Below are 18,612 nucleotides of genomic sequence, written 5' to 3'. Positions count from 1 at the left end.
ACCTCCCATAAACGCCCCATACAATAGCGGCTGCTGTAATGGGCTGAAACACAGGTAGAAGTACAGAAAATGCCCCCTGGATTAGAAAAACATGGCTGCCTTCTTCCTAAAACATCGCCACCTATGACCACAGGCTGTATGTGGTATTGCAGCTCAGCTCCATTTCTTTCAATTTAGCAGAGATGCAATACCAGACACAACCAGTTGACCTTAAAGGGGGATTCCAGGGGGAGACCTAAAATACTGTCATACACGTACTAAAAATATATGCCAGATCCCTGCTGTGCCCCTCTCTTAAAGGGAACCTGTCACCGGGATTTTGTGTATAGAGCTGAGGACATGGGTTGCTAGATGGCCGCTAGCACATCCACAATACCCAGTCCCCATAGCTCTGTGTGCTTTTATTGTGTAAAAAAAAACAATAAAACGATTTGATACATATGCAAATTAACCCGAGGTGAGTCGGGACAGGACTCATCTCAGGTTAATTTGCATATGTATCAAATCTGTTTTTTTTTTACACAATAAAAGCACACAGAGCTATGGGGACTGGGTATTGTGGATGTGCTAGCGGCCATCTAGCAACCCATGTCCTCAGCTCTATATCCAAAATCCTGGTGACAGGTTCCCTTTAAAGTCACACATGTTTAGGCCCCTTTCACACGGGCGAGTATTCCGCGCGCATGCGATGCATGACGTGAACGCATTGCACCTGCACTGAATCCCGACCCATTCATTTCTATGGGGCTGTTCACATGAGCGGTGATTTTCACGCACCAATTGTGCGTTGCGTGAAAATCGCAGCATGCTCTATTTTGTGTGTTTTTAACGTAACGCAGGCCCCATAGAAATGAATGGTATTGCCTGAAAATCGCAAGCATCCGCAAGCAAGTGCGGATGCGGTGCGATTTTCACGCACGGTTGCTAGGAGACGATCGGGATGGAGACCCGATCATTATTATTTTCCCTTATAACATGGTTATAAGGGAAAATAATAGCATTCTGAATACAGAATGCATAGTACAATAGCGCTGGAGGGGTTAAAAAAAAATAAAAAAATTTTAACTCACCTTAATCCACTTGATCGCGCAGCCGGCATCTCTTCTGTCTTCTTTCTTTGCTTTGTGCAGGAACAGGACCTGTGGTGACGTCACTCCGGTCATCACATGATCTTTTACCATGGTGATGGATCATGTGATGGATCATGTGATGGACCATGTAATGACCGGAGTGACGTCACCACAGGTCCTGTTCCTGCACAAAGCAAAGAAAGAAGACAGAAGAGATGCCGGCTGCGCGATCAAGTGGATTAAGGCAAGTTAAATTATTATTTTTTTAACCCCTCCAGCGCTATTTTCCCTTATAACCATGTTATAAGGGAAAATAATACAATCTACAGAACACCGATCCCAAGCACGCATTACAATGTTTTGCACTCGCGCGGAAAAATCGTGCATGTTCCCGCAACGGACCCGCACCCTTTGCCACACCGCCCGTCTGAAAGAGGCCTTAGGGTTGCAGAGGTAGCAGTCGCACCCAGGAGTCCCTGGTGCCCGAGGGGGCCAAAGACCCCACATAAGAAGACAACAGGGTAATGAAGGGCACACAAAAGGTGCGGGCGCTGTTTCCGATTTAGCATTGGGACTGAGATTACTCCTCTGGGTACCGGTGTCATGTCCACCAGTGACGTGACCGCACACGACGCTATGTGGAAAACCCCTTTAATATCCATGACCCCCTCAGTAATGTGGAAAACCTGTGAAACAAGCAAAGCATGAAGATCCACAAACAGCAGGAAGTCTTAAAGAGGCAGCGCCAAAATTGTCAGAGTATATGGATGCCATGGGCTGGGGTTATTGCCCCCCACCTCTATGGGCACCTATACATTTGCTACATAAAAAGCGTGGTTGCCTTCTTCGCACATGTGGTAATGGACGCCGGCGGTATGCACAGTCATAGGCCTCCTGCACACGAACGTTTTTTTACACGGTCCGCAAAAACGGGGTCCGTAGGTCCGTGATCCGTGACCGTTTTTCCGTCCGTGGGTCTTCCTTGATTTTTGGAGGATCCACGGACATGAAAAAAAAGTCATTTTGGTGTCCGCCTGGCCGTGCGGGGCCAAACGGATCCGTCCTGAATTACAATGCAAGTCAATGGGGACGGATCCGTTTGATGTTGACACAATATGGTGCCATTTCAAACGGATCCGTCCCCATTGACTTTCAATGTAAAGTCTGGAGTTCTGTTATACCATCGGATTGGAGTTTTCTCCAATCCGATGGTATATTTTAACTTGTAGCGTCCCCATCACCATGGGAACGCCTCTATGTTAGAATATACTGTCGGATATGAGCTACATCGTGAAACTCATTTCCGACAGTATATTCTAACACAGAGGCGTTCCCATGGTGATGGAGACGCTTCAGGTTAGAATATACAAAAAAACTGTGTACATGACTGCCCCCTGCTGCCTGGCAGGTGCTGCCAGGCAGCAGGGGGCAGACCCCCCCCCCCCCTGTTTTTAACTCATTGGTGGCCAGTGGGCCCCCCCTCCCCTATTGTTAACTCGTTGGTGGCCAGTGTGCGCACCCCCCTCCCTCCCTCTATTGTAATAATAGCATTGGGGCCAGTGTGCGCGCCCCCCCACCCCCCCCCCCTCCCTCCCTCTATTGTAATAATAGCATTGGGGCCAGCGGAGTAGAAGATTCATACTTACCTGGCTGCTGGCTGCTGCGATCTCTGTGTCCGGCCGGGAGCTCCTCCTACTGGTAAGTGACAGGTCTGTGCGGCGCATTGCTGTCACTTACCAGTAGGAGGAGCTCCCGGCCGGACGCAGACATCGCAGCAGCCAGCAGCCAGGTAAGTATGAAAATCTTCTACTCCGCTGCCACCGATGATCGGGGGGGGGGGCTGTGGGGGGGGGGGGGGGTTGTGCGCACACTGGCCCCAATGCTATTATTACAATAGAGGGAGGGAGGGGGGGGGGGGTTGGGGGGTGCGCACACTGGCCCCAATGTATTAAAACAATAGAGGGAGGGAGGGGGGGGGGGGTTGGGGGCGCGCGCACACTGGCCCCAATGTATTAAAACAATAGAGGGAGGGAGGGAGGGGGGTGCGCACACTGGCCACCAACGAGTTAACAACAGGGGAGGGGGGGGCCGCACAATGATATTCAAACTGGGGAGGGGGGGGGGGGGTCTGCCCCCTGCTGCCTGGCAGCCCTGATCTCTTACAGGGGGATATGATAGTACAATTAACCCCTTCAGGTGCCGCACTATCATATCCCCCTGTAAGAGATCGGGTGCTGCCAGGCAGCAGGGGGCAGTCTTGTACACAGTTTGTAGTGTATTCTAACTAGAAGCGTCCCATCACCATGGGAACGCTTCTGTGTTAGAATATACTGTCGGATCTGAGTTTTCACGAAGTGAAAACTCAGCTCTGAAAAAGCTTTTATGCAGACGGATCTTCGGATCCGTCTGTATGAAACTAACCTACGGCCACGGATCACGGACACGGATGCCAATCTTGTGTGCATCCGTGTTCTTTCACGGACCCATTGACTTGAATGGGCCCGTGAACCGTTGGCCGTGAAAAAAATAGGACAGGTCATATTTTTTTCACGGCCAGGAAACACGGCTCACGGATGCGGCTGCCAAACGGTGCATTTTCCGATTTTTCCACGGACCCATTGAAAGTCAATGGGTCCGTGAAAAAAAACGGAAAACGGCACAACGGCCACGGATGCACACAACGTTCGTGTGCAGGAGGCCATAGGAGAACAGAAGTGTTTCCCTGGACGGTGGAAGTGAGAACGACCCCTCCCCCCCTTTAACATTTGGGGAACGCATTACCATAGCAGGGGGCCGGCAGGTGTGCAGCTGCGTGGCGGGCGAGAGGTGAGAACTCACAAGCGTCAAGTGCAACGCCGGAAAACCTTTAAACCTTTCTGGGAAGGTGACAGTGATTCCTTTTGCTACTAAGCGTTGAATGGGGGGGGGGGGAGCAGGGGGAGCAGGCAAATCCGACCGGAAATAACCGCCGTAAATCTGAAAATTCACTCCAAATGGCACCTGCGAATGAGTAAAGCGGCTGAGCAAGCAAAATCAGGATGAGGAAATCTCTCTTGGCAACACTGGAGAGACAGTCAGCAAGTGCGGGGTCATCAGCAGGAGACGGCAGTCGTGTATCATGTCATCAGTAACAGAGCTCATGTGCCAAGCGGGAAGGAGTAAGAAACTGTATCTACAGGGCTGATCGTCGTTACTGGAGACAGTCAGCAAGTGCGGGGTCATCAGCAGGAGACGGCAGTCGTGTATCATGTCATCAGCAGCAGAGCTCATGTGCCAAGCGGGAAGGAGTAAGAAACTGTATCTACAGGGCTGATCGTCGTTACTGGAGACAGTCAGCAAGTGCGGGGTCATCAGCAGGAGACGGCAGTCGTGTATCATGTCATCAGTAACAGAGCTCATGTGCCAAGCGGGAAGGAGTAAGAAACTGTATCTACAGGGCTGATCGTCGTTACTGGAGACAGTCAGCAAGTGCGGGGTCATCAGCAGGAGACGGCAGTCGTGTATCATGTCATCAGTAACAGAGCTCATGTGCCAAGCGGGAAGGAGTAAGAAACTGTATCTACAGGGCTGATCGTCGTTACTGGAGACAGTCAGCAAGTGCGGGGTCATCAGCAGGAGACGGCAGTCGTGTATCATGTCATCAGCAGCAGAGCTCATGTGCCAAGCGGGAAGGAGTAAGAAACTGTATCTACAGGGCTGATCGTCGTTACTGGAGACAGTCAGCAAGCTTGACGTCAGGCACAAGTCCAATCCTTAAATGGATCAGAAAATGACCTGAATGGTGGCTGTTGTATGGCTCATCACCAGGGATTGTCCACCGGCAAAAATGTCTAGAATAATCGGCCGAGCAAACGACTCACCCTCTACGTCCGTCACATCGGAGGTCTCCGATTTTCCATGCCTGTGTTGCCCTTCAGCGACTTTAACAGCAACCGCTCTGCACACAGCCCCTAACCTCCTGTCCAAGGAGCGGACTCCAGCTTCACGTGTGTACCTGCCAGGAGAGATGGCAGCACAAGGGTTAATAAAAGGGGCCGTCCAAGATTAGAGAAACAGGGCTGCTCTCTTCCATAAACAGCGCCACACCTGTCCACAGGCTGTGTCTGGTATTGCAGCTCAGCTAATTCTGGAGACATTTATCTCCACATAGGAGGACAGCAGTCAATGGCACATGGGCGTGGGAGCGATGGCCACAAGATTTGCAATGGGCCTAGAAGCTCCAGTTACACCTCTGCATGCCTTATAGTGTTCTCACCAAGGATTTTCTGGTTGCATGCGAGTAAATCTTAAAGGCTATGTACACCTTTGGGGCATTTTTTTTTATTGCATTGTACTCATTTTGAACTAAAAATAATTTACAATAATTTACAATAATATTACAAATATGGAGCCCTTTTTTCTGTACAGGTCTGAGATGCTCAAATAGAGGGATCTGAATTTTCTTTCTGCTCTGTCATCTGGGGAGGTGACGGGCTCCTTATCTCTGCTCTCTGACATTACAAACACTCATTATAGCTCAGTTCTCATCTTACGGAAAAGAATGTGGCTTAAATAAGCCTTTATGACCTCTTAGAAAAGCAGAGATAAGGTTATTAGATGACCAGCACAAAGTGAAAGTACCAGTCACACAGCTAAACAGTTAACCCTTTGAGACAGACCGGCTCAATATTTTAATAAAAAACAATTCCCAAAAATATTTTTTGCCCAAAATGAGAAAAAACAATCATAAAAAAAAAATGCCTCCGAAGGTGTACATAGCCTTTAAATAATTGTATAATGGAATATTATGCAACGTTCTTCTATACTTTGCCTGAATTCACTATTTCGTAAAGATCACCGTTTGCAGTCAGTGAAAGGAATCGTTTTTGCTCAACTGACAGCAACCCTGTCAGTTGAGCAAAAACGATTCCTTTCACTGACTGCAAACGGTGATCTTTACGAAATAGTGAATTCAGGCAAAGTATAGAAGAACGTTGCAGTGCATCAGAGCCCTCTCCTGTAGTGAATTGTGCAGCTGCGTTAGATGGACTTGAGCAGGGCAAGTGTTCAGCATCATTCACTGCCAGCAATCAGAGATACATAAAAGAAATGAAATTAACATGTGGCCAGAGTAATTAGGTGGTTACTAAGCCATCCCCGACTCATCAGATGATTATAAAGTGATAATAAACACCCACCTCGTGCCTCAGGGAATACTTACCGGGTGATAATTTCCTGGGTGGTTTCAGGTGGGATCTGGATCTGCTCAGGGGTCAGCCCGTGCTGGGCCAGCTGTTTAGCAATCAGGTGTCTGTGTGCAATCTCCAGCTTCTCCTCCTGGCTGTACCCTGTAATGAATCACAAACCATGTGTGCTGGACCCCAGAGCTGCAGTCACAATTCTGCTACGTCTTATTAGAAACAGAATACAAAACTAAAAAAGGAGGCTCTGAGCACACACTGATAAACCAGGCAATAGTGGGAGATTTCAGCTCTGAAGCTAGTAGAACAGTGTACAGAATGAGTTCATCTCTTGATTATAATAGAGGAAGTAACTCAGGATGATTTACAGGATAAGTAATGTATGTACACAGTGACTCCACCAGCAGAATAGTGAGTGCAGCTCTGGAGTGTAATACTGGCTGTAACTGAGGATCAATACAGGATAAGTAATGTATGTACACAGTGACTCCACCAGCAGAATAGTGAGTGCAGCTCTGGAGTATAATACAGGATAAGTAATGTAATGTATGTACGTACGCAGTGACTGCACCAGCAGAATAGTGAGTGCAGCTCTGGAGTATAATACAGGATGTAACTCAGGGTCAGTACAGGATAAGTAATGTATGTACACAGTGACTCCACCAGCAGCAGACAGTGACATTCATAGAGATGGATTAAAGAGGACCTGTCACCTCTCCTAACATGCATGTTTTAATAGCTTCATGCATTCCCCATTTATTAACGATTCTGGAGCATCTATTCTTATGGCTCTATGTTGTGCTGTTCCTTTATTATTCCTGCTAGAAGTTATTAATGAATTGCTAGCAGCCTGCAGTAATGTTGCAAAAAGAAAAGGAAAATACAGCACCCACTTTGAGTTGTGATGATCAATATCTCAGATGCACGTCTCTGTAGAGCACGGGTGTCAAACAAGGCCCGCGGGCCGAATCCGGCCCGCCAGACCTTGTCATGTGCCCCGCGTAGCCGCCGCCGGCCGCCAGCCTTCACCTTTTTATTATCATTATCACTTACACCCGATACAGGAGCCGGGAGGATCAGCTGTGAGGGAGGCGGTACTTACATCTACAAATCGCTCGCCGAGAGGAGGGAGGAGGCAGGCTGGGAGGATGGGCGCTGGCAGTGTGAGTCATACGTCACGCGCCTGCGCCGCCCACTTTATGAATGAAGCAGGCGGCGTGAGCGCATGTTGTATGACCCACGCTGCCAGCGCCTGTCCTCCCGGCCTGCCTCCTCCCTCCTCTCGGCGAGCGCTTGTAGATGTAAGTACCGCCTCCCTCACAGCTGATCCTCCCGGCTCCTGTATCGGGTGTAAGTGATAATGATAATAAAAAGGTGAAGGCTGGTGATTGTGAAACTTGAAAGGGGGGAAAGACCGTATGTGAATGGCTACTGGGCTGGCGCTGCTGAAAGGGGTTAATTATAACTACTGTGGGAGCAAAGGAGGGAATAATTAGCTACACTGAAGAGGGGACTGAAAGGGGTTAATAAATACTGTGAATGGGGGACTGCTGAAAAAGGGGTTAATAACTACTGAAGGGGCTTCACAGTAGTTATTAACCCCTTTCAGCAGTCTTCACAGTAGTTATTAACCCCTTTCAGCAGTCCCCCTTCACAGTAGTTATTAACCCCTTTCAGCAGCCCCCTCTTAATAGTTATTTCCCCCTTTCAGCAGTCCCCCTTCACAGTAGTTATTAACCCCAGCAGTCCCCCTTTCACTGAAGGGGGACTGCTGAGTTTAATAAATACTGTGAAGACTGCTGAAAGGGGTTAATAACTACTGTGAAGCCCCTTCACAGTAGTTATTAATCTCTTTCAGCAGTCCCTCCTTAACAGTATTTATTAACCCCTTTCAGTCCCCTCTTCAGTGTAGTTATTTATTCCCTCTTTTGCTCCCACAGTAGTTATAATTAACCCCTTTCAGCAGTCCCAGCAGGGGACTGCTAAAAGGGGTTAATAACTACTGGGGGGGGGGGGGGGGGGGCTTGGGGGGTGACACCATTTTCTACTGCACCGGGTGACACCAGCCCTAGCAACGCCACTGTCAGCGCTCCTTATGCGATTATATACATACGGTAACCATTAACTATTAGAGATACGATTATACAGTGAGTGGACACATAGTCCTACAGATACAACCGGCCCTTTGAGGGTGACCAAACTGCTGATGCGGCCCCCGATGCATTTGAGTTTGACACCCCTGCTGTAGAGCCTTGTCCAGTGGCTCCTTATCAATGTCCAAACAAAAAGGAAGAGTGGAGGCAGCATCCAATAGAAGAGGGTCTTTAATCCATATCAATAGTGGTACAAAGCTAAGTACATGCCAACAGTTATGAATGAATTGCTAGCAGTCTGCAGTAAGGACACAGACGGGTGGTAACCAGTGTGGGGGGGGGGTACCTGCGCAGTATGAAAATGGCAGCACTGATTGGATAGAGTGAGACTGTGCAGCGACACCCCCACCCCCAACTGGTTACCGCCCCTCTGTACCCTTACTGCAGACTGCTGGCAATTCATTCATAACTTCTAGTAGAAATAATAAAGGCACAACATAGAGCCATGAGAAGAGATGCTCCAGAACTGTTATTACATGGGGGATGCATGAAGCTATTAAAAAAGGTATGTCAGGAGAGGTGACAGGTCTTCTTTAAGGGAAGGTGAATATATCTCCAGACAGGACCTTTACCTGGAACCTCGAGAACCTCCATGCGGTCTAGCAGCGCAGGTGGAATAGTGGCGGTTGTATTGGCGGTGGCAATGAATAGCACCTGGGATAAGTCAAAGGCCACATTCAGATAATGGTCGGTGAAACTGTGATTCTGCTCCGGGTCGAGAACCTACAAAAGGGACAAGACTAGGAGTGAATGGCAATGATGGTAGTAAGTCTTCATCGGGGTGAAACACACAGGTCATGCTGGGATCTGTAGTTCCAGGGCTGCTGTCCGTGACCTCACCACAGGAGGCTGACAGCAGCAGTGCATTCTGGGTGTCGGGTTATACATCAGGGTTTTACTGTACTCCTACTTGGAAATCTGGGAGAGACTTAGGTGTTGCCTGTAACTGAAGCCGCACTAAAGGATACAGTGACACGACTCAGCAGAATGGATCCTACATCTGCGGATGATGACTACATCCAGTTTAAAAGGTTCCTGCCTTGCAATAATGAGTTTACCTGGACGGTGGTAATTATTTTACAGGGTGTTGACAGGTTTAGACATAGATGTTCCCTTCTCTGCATCCAGACCTGTGGGCCTTTACCTACAGGTGCAGGAGATTACTCATAGCTAAGGGGTACTTAAAGGGGAGCTCCAAAGTCACTTATATTGGCTTCATAAACAAGACATTTGAAGTCTGCATTACATTCTCAGTAACGTTTTGCATTTGTGCAATCTAAAAAAAAATAAAACTGTACAGTCCTTTTAATAAATGAACATTCAAATAAATCAGGTCGAGCATTGCCCGTTAGGGTTTTCATGAAGCCAGGGAGCTAATCAGATTCTAAACAGAAGCTTCTGATAAGGAGAATAGATCAGTCAACAGCAGCTTGTTGACAGTTTCTAAGTAAGGAACATTCATTCTGCACTGCAAAGAAATTAAAGCAAATTTGAGTATTGATCCAAAATATTGATGCGGCTCCCTAAGGCCTCTTGCACACAAACGTGTGCGCCCTGTGGCTGTGCTGCGGCCCGCAAATTGCAGGCCGCAATGCATGAACACCCACCGTGGGGCAGCCGCAGCGGAGCCATTCACTTGAATGGGTCCGCAATCCGCCCATTCCGCAAAAAGATAGAACATGTTCTATCTTTTTGCGGAACGGAAGTACGGGACGAAACCCCACGGAAGCACTCCGCAGTGCTTCTGTTCCGCATCATTCTGCATCTCCGGATTTGTCGACCCATTGAAGTTAATGAGTCCGCATCAGTGATGCGGAATGCACATGGAACGGTGCCCGTGTATTGCAGATCCGCAAATGCGGTCCACAATACGGCCACGGAGCACACACGTTCGTGTGCAACAAGCCTAATGGAGATGATGTATCATGGCCGATGACTAGCCGCACACAGGACCATGAAGAGTATCTGGATATTCCTTACAGTAACCGGGCGTGCGTGCGTACACACACATATATATATATATATATATATATATACATACATATACACACACACGCAGGCTGACATCACATGACACAGGAGAGAGTCCCAGCCAGACCAGTGTGAGAAGTTCTCCCCCAACCCCGGCGACGAGACTATAGACACAATGTAACCAGTGCAGAGAATCGTGGGAAAGGAAGCGCTTCCAAAAATAGTGGAACTTTCTAGCTCGCTCGTCGCGCGCTTCCTGTCTTCAAGAGGTTACAGTCACGAGCGGCAGCGTGCGCAGAGAAAGGCCTAAAATTTGGAAAAATCCAGATATTTCTATGTTCAGAAGGAAATCACAGATCTGCTCATTTCCTTGTATGTATTAGACCTGATGCTTTCACCGTCACAAGAATGTGCTTGCTGTCAGTGAATAGAGAGGGTGGAACACCAATACTTCTGACAGTTGAGGGTTTGTTACATAGTAACCAGTCACACACATCAGCTGCACAGATCTCTCCCCTGTCCTGACAACGTGTAACATTTCACCGGCAGCGATACTTTGTTTCTGCCCGGATCCTCCGAGATCATCACTCGTGGAGATCAGACGGATACAATGTATCCACACAAGCGACCGGTAACAGTCTGGTGTCCAGGATGATGGTCTCACAGAGGATAGACGGTGTCACTGCCGGCGAAATGTTACAATCAACACAAGGGAGAGATTTCTGAGGTGTCCAGCTCACAGAGGATTGCCTGGACTGGACACAATTAGAGTTGTTGCGATACCAAATTTTTGATTCGGTTTCGATACCATAAAAAAGTATTGCGATACTCGATACCACGCGAAAAAATAAACCATAAAAGCCACGTGCATTCTGCATTTAAAAAACTTGCGAATTGCGCAATTTTTATATATTTTTTTTTTCTGTTCCGGCGTTTGCCGCATAGATTTTTTTTATATTTTAATAGTTTGGACTTTTCTGACGTGGCGATATGTGATATGTTTATTTATTGTTTATACATTTTACACGTGAAATTGGGAAAGAGGGTGAGTCATACTTAATATTTTGGTGTTTGCTTTTTTTTACTTTTCATTTTTATTTAATAACTATTTCCGCCCTTAGGGGATAGAACCTGGGATTTTTTTCATCCCTTGTCCTATTCACCCCGATAGAGCTCTATCAGGGTGATTAGGACCTCACACTCCCCCTGCTGCTCTGTGCACACAGCATCAGGGATGTTACCATGGCAGCCAGGGCTTCAGTAGTGTCCTGGCTGCCATGGTAACCAATCGGAGCCCCAGGATTACACTGTTGGGGCTCCGATCAGAAGCTGCCACTGCCACCAATGAGGAGGAGGGGAGAGGACCCTGTGGCTACTGCCACTAATGATTTTAATACTGGGGGGGTGGGGGGTGGGGGGGCACTGTGCCACCAATGATTTTAATGGGGTGGGGGTTGAGGGCGCACTGCGCCACCAATGATAATTACCCCTTAATACAGGAGGCTGGTACTGGCAGATCAGCGGCAGTTAACCCCTCAGGTGCCGCACCTGAGGGGTTAACTGCCGCTGATCGCAGCTCTCTGTCAGAGGCAGGGTGCCGGCAATGCGATTCTGCTGCCGACACCCGCCTCCTGTATTATGTGTTAGACTACTTTTCCTGGGTCCAGACTTTAAGTATTAGGCTACACAGAGCGGCGCCCAGAGATGTCTCAGCACTCACCATTATTCCTGGGCGCCTCTCCGTTCGTCCACAGTGCCCCATTACTGTCTCCTCTCCTGCTCCATATGCTAATTACTATTGGAGCAATGGGGAGGAGACATCAGCTTCTCTAGTGGGCGTTCCTTCTCCCTGGCTGTAGCGCTGTCCAATCACAGCGCAGGGAGAAGGAACGCCCACTAGAGAAGTTGCTTTCTCCTCGCCATCGCTCCGATAGTAATTGGCATGTGGAGCAGGAGAGGAGACAGTAATGGGGCACAGCGGGCGAACGGAGCGGCGCCCAGGAATAATAGTAATTGCTCGGACATCGCTGGGCGCCGCTCTGTGTAGGAATAGTCCTATCATTGGTGGCGCAGTGCGCCCGCCCCTCCTCCGCCCCTCTCTCCGTCCATTGGTGGCAGCGGCAGCACAGAGGGAGGGAGAGACTGCTTCCTTCTCCCCGTGCTGCTGAGAGAACATGAGCGCGCCGACAGCAGCGCGCTCATGTTCTGTGATACTAGACTGCGCAGTAGCGCAGCACAGTATCGAAAAAATGGAAATCCCGGTATCGATACGATACTGGGACAAGAGCATCGATTGGGTATCGAAATTTCGATACCCGCAACAACCCTAGATACAATTGTTACAAACCCTCAGCTGTGAGAAGTATTCAGCCTGGATGATGTAAACAATGAATGCCTCCATTTACTGACGGCAAGGAGAGATCTTTAAAACAGCAAAGAACTAAAACACAAAAAGGAGATGGTCGAAATGTGTGCAACTTTCTGGAGTCAAAAAGTAAAAAAAGTTTGGGGCGTGCATAATCTGTGCAAAAATTTTACTTCCTGGAAATAAAAAATAAATAAAAAAATATTAAGGTGGGGGATAGTGGAACCTCCCAGAGGTATATTTACATCATATCACCAAAAACTGTCGTAAGTTATAGAGCAAACTCAAGCTGGGTCATCACTTACGTAGATCTGCTTTCCGGGTGCACAGACTGTAGGAAGATGCGCCACTTTTGTTACGAAACCGGCACTTTTATTAAAGGGTTTTTTCAAGATTTGGAAAAAGGTGGAGAGGGATGGGTTTGACTTCTAGAGGGGGTCTGATACCCAGCACCCCCGCCGATCAGCTGTTTGAGGAGGCCGTGGCACTCCGGTGCCTACCAAGCACAGCGCCATCCATTGTATAGTGGCTGTGCTTGTTATTGCATCGTAGCCCAATTCACCTGAATCGGACTGAGCTGTTACCTAGGTCATGTGACCGATGAGTGTGACCACATTGGCCTAGGAAGAGGCAAGACGTTACTACGCTCACAGGAGCGCTGAAGCCTCTTCAAACCGCTGATTGCCGGGTCTCCTGGGAGCTGGACCCCCACCAATCTGATATAGATGACCTATCCCGAGGACAGGCCACAATACAAAAGTCTAGGCAAAAATTTGGCAATTAATAACCTATGAGGACCATTTAAATAGCATTTCCGCAGAATTCGCCAATTTAGGGAGTAATACAGGAGAGGAAGGGTTAACTGCGACCTTGCTTTATGGAGAAAGATATGCCGGGACGGCACACGCTTCTCACCATGGGCGCTGAGCTCTGGGGGGTTCCAGCATCTGCCACACATTTCATAACGCACGCTTAATAGCCTCAGCGGCGGAGCAGCAAGAGGAGGGGGAGAGGAGCAGGCGCGTCCAAGAAAAATACGTAAGATATATGGTCTGGTACGGCGCAGCGCCCGGCCAGCCAGACCTCAATTTAGAAGGATTAAGCCAAAGTGTCTTTCTGGCTGGATATGAATACATGGCAGTCACCAGCGCCGGCTAAGTGCTCGCCGCACACAAAAAGCGCACTGTAATATTTTATAACAAGCCGTCCGAGGGGAAAACCATGTAAAAATGGAGCGACCCCCCCCCCCCCACCCATTATAATACACAGCCTCTTCTAGAAGAATTATCAAAGGTCATCTAAAATTAGAACAAATGCGGCCCTGTAGTGTAATAACGGCGGCAAAGAGGAAGGAATCCGGGGTTCTGCCTAATGACTCCGAGGACAGGAAACCGAGGACATTCCGACGACAAGGACAGGTCATGTGATCTCCCTGTATCGGATCAGGTTTCACAGTTTCGGGGGGGGAGACAGACTTTGACCGCAACATTGGAAATGTGACCCAGCGCCGTCAACCAGATCCATCACCTGATGCCAAGTGCTCCGAGAACGAGAGCCGCCGCAACCTGATGTCAGGGAATTAGGAAAGGTCACAGAGCAAAGGACATCGAAGAGAAAGCAACACATAGGAGGCAGTATTATAGCAGTTCTATTCTTCTACATAGAGGGCAGTATTATAGTAGTTATATTATTCTACATAGCAGCAGTATTATAGTAGTTATATTCTTGTACATAGGTGGCTGTATTATAGTAGTTATATTCTTGTACATAGGAGGCAGTATTATAGTAGTTATATTCTTGTACATAGGAGCAGTATTATAGTAGTTATATTCCTGTACATAGCAGGCAGTATTATAGTAGTTATATTCTTGTACATAGGAGGCAGTATTCTAGTAGTTATATTCTTCTACATAGGAACAGTATTATAGTAGTTATATTCTTGTACATAGGAGCAGTATTATAGTAGTTATATTCCTGTACATAGGAGGCAGTATTATAGCAGTTATATTCTTCTACATAGGAACAGTATTATAGTAGTTATATTCTTGTACATAGGAGGCAGTATTATATAGTTATATTCTTGTACATAGGAGGCAGTATTATAGTAGTTATATTCTTGCACATAGGAGCAGTATTATAGTAGTTATATTCTTGTACATAGGAGGCAGTATTATAGCAGTTATATTCTTGTACATAGGAGCAGTATTATAGTAGTTATATTCTTGTACATAGGTGGCTGTATTATAGTAGTTATATTCTTGTACATAGGAGGCAGTATTATAGTAGTTATATTCTTCTACATAGGAACAGTATTATAGTAGTTATATTCCTGTACATAGCAGGCAGTATTATAGCAGTTATATTCTTCTACATAGGAACAGTATTATAGTAGTTATATTCTTGTACATAGGAGGCAGTATTATAGTAGTTATATTCTTCTACATAGGAGCAGTATTATATAGTTATATTCTTGTACATAGGAGGCAGTATTATATAGTTATATTCTTGTACATAGGAGCAGTATTATAGCAGTTATATTCTTGTACATAGGAGCAGTATTATAGTAGTTATATTCTTGTACATAGGAGCAGTATTATAGTAGTTATATTCTTGTACATAGGAGCAGTATTATAGTAGTTATATTCTTGTACATAGAGGGCAGTATTATAGTATATTCTTGTAGATAGGGTCAGTATTATAGTAGTAAACAGTAATGATATGTTACTGGTATTTTCTCAAGGCACTTCTTTCAAAAATAGATTAAATCATTGTGAGAAATGTCCTGTTTTTCTAATGATATTCTACAGCAGGAAGAGAAAGACTGAAGAAAAACTTTCTCCTTCTTCATTGCTTTTATGATGGATTAATGTGACAGTCGGGTTTATTTGAACACTGATTTTTAGGTTCGGAATAAAATGCCAAAGTCAATAATTCCATATATATTTCTGTTTTTCATATAGTAAAGTTCTACTTTGGAGCTTTGCAGTTACTTTATAAGCAATTCTCTAATATAACGTTATGAAGTCTGGAGACATAGAAGACATTCGTACTCGCCACCTCAACCGTCTATCTGGGTCAAAACCAATATGGCCTCTATCACAGAACACACAAGGTTAGCAGCTCTTCCAGGTGACACATGCAGGGAAGTCTTCATTACAGAATTGGGATTTGCTGGAAAAGCTGAGTGACAACTATGGTGGGAGGTGTAACGACGGCCATACTGGTTGTCACCTGGCTGCCCTGATAACGATCTCTGCACTGATGTCACATCCTCATATTATTGGTGTCTTATTCCAATGAAAGCGCTCTAATGCCTTAATGTGTAACGCGGCAGAGAATCCCATCATGAGACTCTCTTGGTATCGGCCCTGATACTGCGGGGTCACAGCTGTGTAAACACACTGGCCATCGCTGGGTCTCTTCGGGGTAGGGAGCGGGCGACATGGGGGGAGCCGATCCCCTGATTACATCGATATTCTGTTCCGGAATGTTATGTAACACTGACATTATCCTTAAAAAGGGACACGACCGTTTTATGTGCCCAGTGGAATATATAAGGAGCCCATGTGCGCCCCCTAGTGTTCCACTACATGAGCCTAACACTACTTCTTGGGGGGCACAATAAAAGTCAGCCATGACAAGCGATGTTTAGGGCGTATTCAAGGGGTCCTTCGGGACTTTAATATGGATATCCTATATTTAGGATAGGTCATCGATTTCTAATTGTTAGGGGTCCGACTCCTGGCACTCCACTGATTAGCTGCAGGAACAAGCAAAGTGAATGGTACTGCACCACCACTCTCTTAATAGTGCCGCCATACCGTTCTCTAGAGGGTCTCAGCACCGGACATATTTACGTAAGGTAGTGAACCTAGGGGAGGATTCTGCTCTTCCAGCCTCTCATCCTATAGAAAAATACTACCCTCATCCTCCCTCTGTGTCTGAAGTGCCGACAACAGGGAACAATAGACTCAATGTACACGATCGGACTGGAGAGTGCCCCTTTAGGTGGGTGCAGCCATCAATGGTGGCTTTAGTTAGTTAAAGTGAAACAGATGCGACCCCCCTGATGTGATCAGCCCTAGAGAAGAATTACCCGGCTCTGTGGATCGCTGGTCCCTACGCGAGGCGGACAGATGTCTGTAAAAATCGCGGCAAACATCTAGCGAGATGACAACCAGCTGTGGACTGGAATGTGACCCTGGGGTGCAGGGGACGGCACCCCGACAGCCTGCCAGGTCATGTGTCACCTCCCCTGCCGTTAAATCACCTCTAATGGAAGCGATCACATCTGTATAATGATTAACGCCACATGTTGTGAACATGAATACAACTGCCTAAAGGACAACTCCCTGATATCATTAGAACCCAGGCTTCAGAGGTGGTTATTATGTAACTGCCTGATATTACCAGGTTGGTCAGTGAGCTGCGGCTCTGGTCCTTTGTATCACACCCCCATGTACGTCTTAGAGGAGCGATTTAAGGTAACCCCAGAAATGTCCCAGATGAAAGGCGCCGCTGTACCCCCTGCACCCTGCTCTGCGTCTGCCAGGACACCCGCCCAGATTCTCCCCATTTCTGTTATTCCAGCACCTCATCACTCTCTCGCTTTATGACCGCTCCTAAGCTTGGCAGTAAAAAGCAGATTTTCTCTCATTCACTCCTCTCCTGACCTCCTAATGAAGCCCGTGTGTCCTCCGCCAGGTAAGACCGGCGCGTTTTCATCACGGAAACCCTAGAAGTGGCCGCACAGACTCCATCCAGCAGAGTAACAGCGCAAAGTGTGAGCTCCCCCACAACGATGCTGGAAGCCACAGACTCAGGGGAGGTCTCTTCTCTTGTACATAAGAGGGCAGTATTATAGTAGTTATATTCTTGTATATAGGAGCAGTATTATAGTAGTTATATTCTTGTACATAGGAGGCAGTATTATAGTAGTTATATTCTTGTACATAGGAGGCAGTATTATAGTAATTATATTCTTGTATATCGGACGCAGTATTATAGTAGTTATATTCTTGTACATAGGAGGCAGTATTATAGTAGTTATATTCTTGTACATACGAGGCAGTATTATAGTAGTTATATTCTTGTACATAGGAGGCAGTATTATAGCAGTTATATTCTTGTACATAGGAGGCAGTATTATAGTAGTGATATTCTTGTATATAGGAGCAGTATTATAGTAGTTATATTCTTGTACATAGGAGGCAGTATTATAGTAGTTATATTCTTGTACATAGGAGGCAGTATTATAGTAGTGATATTCTTGTACATAGGAGGCAGTATTATAGTAATTATATTCTTGTATATCGGACGCAGTATTATAGTAGTTATATTCTTGTACATAGGAGCAGTATTATAGCAGTTATATTATTGTACATAGGAGCAGTATTATAGTAGTTATATTCTTGTACATAGGAGGCAGTATTATAGTAGATATATTCTTGTACATACGAGGCAGTATTATAGTAGTTATATTCTTGTACATAGGAGGCAGTATTATAGTAGTTATATTACTGTACATAGGAGAGGCAGTATTATAGTAGGTATATTCCTGTACATTGTAGGCAGTATTATGGTAGTTATATTCCTGTACGTAGCTCACCTCCAATAGTGCCGCTGCTGGGTCTCCTTGGAGACTTTTTCCAAGCTTATCCACCTCATCAAGGAGAAAAACTGGATTGTTCACACCAACGATCTTTAGCCCATTGATTATACGTCCGGGCATGCTGCCCACGTAGGTGCGCCTATAAATGTAAGGAGACCATTTGGAATGGTCAGTGTGTGCAAAGGAAGAAGACCTTTATGCAATTATTCAGTGAGCTCAAGGGTTTGGGTGTATCAATATATATATAAATATATATATATAT

At 46.5% G+C, this 18,612-nt stretch overlaps 1 protein-coding gene across 1 annotated transcript in view; it reads right to left on the bottom strand.

The window, feature by feature from the left end:
• The window catches only part of LONP2 (lon peptidase 2, peroxisomal), a 50,578-nt gene that overhangs the window by 15,473 nt on the left and 16,493 nt on the right, over nt 1-18,612 (bottom strand). The window contains exons 8-11 of the mRNA XM_044274636.1: nt 18,348-18,489; nt 8,976-9,126; nt 6,271-6,397; nt 4,931-5,064 (exon numbers count right to left, since the gene is read on the bottom strand). Coding sequence (XP_044130571.1) covers nt 4,931-5,064; nt 6,271-6,397; nt 8,976-9,126; nt 18,348-18,489 — 554 coding nt within the window. The remainder of the gene's footprint in view (nt 1-4,930; nt 5,065-6,270; nt 6,398-8,975; nt 9,127-18,347; nt 18,490-18,612) is intronic.

This window comes from Bufo gargarizans, unplaced genomic scaffold (genome assembly GCF_014858855.1).
Source record: "Bufo gargarizans isolate SCDJY-AF-19 unplaced genomic scaffold, ASM1485885v1 original_scaffold_1921_pilon, whole genome shotgun sequence".
NCBI classification, from domain to species: Eukaryota; Metazoa; Chordata; class Amphibia; order Anura; family Bufonidae; genus Bufo; species Bufo gargarizans.
Note: the sequence above shows the minus strand (reverse complement) of the source record. Positions and strands in the feature narration are given on the sequence as shown.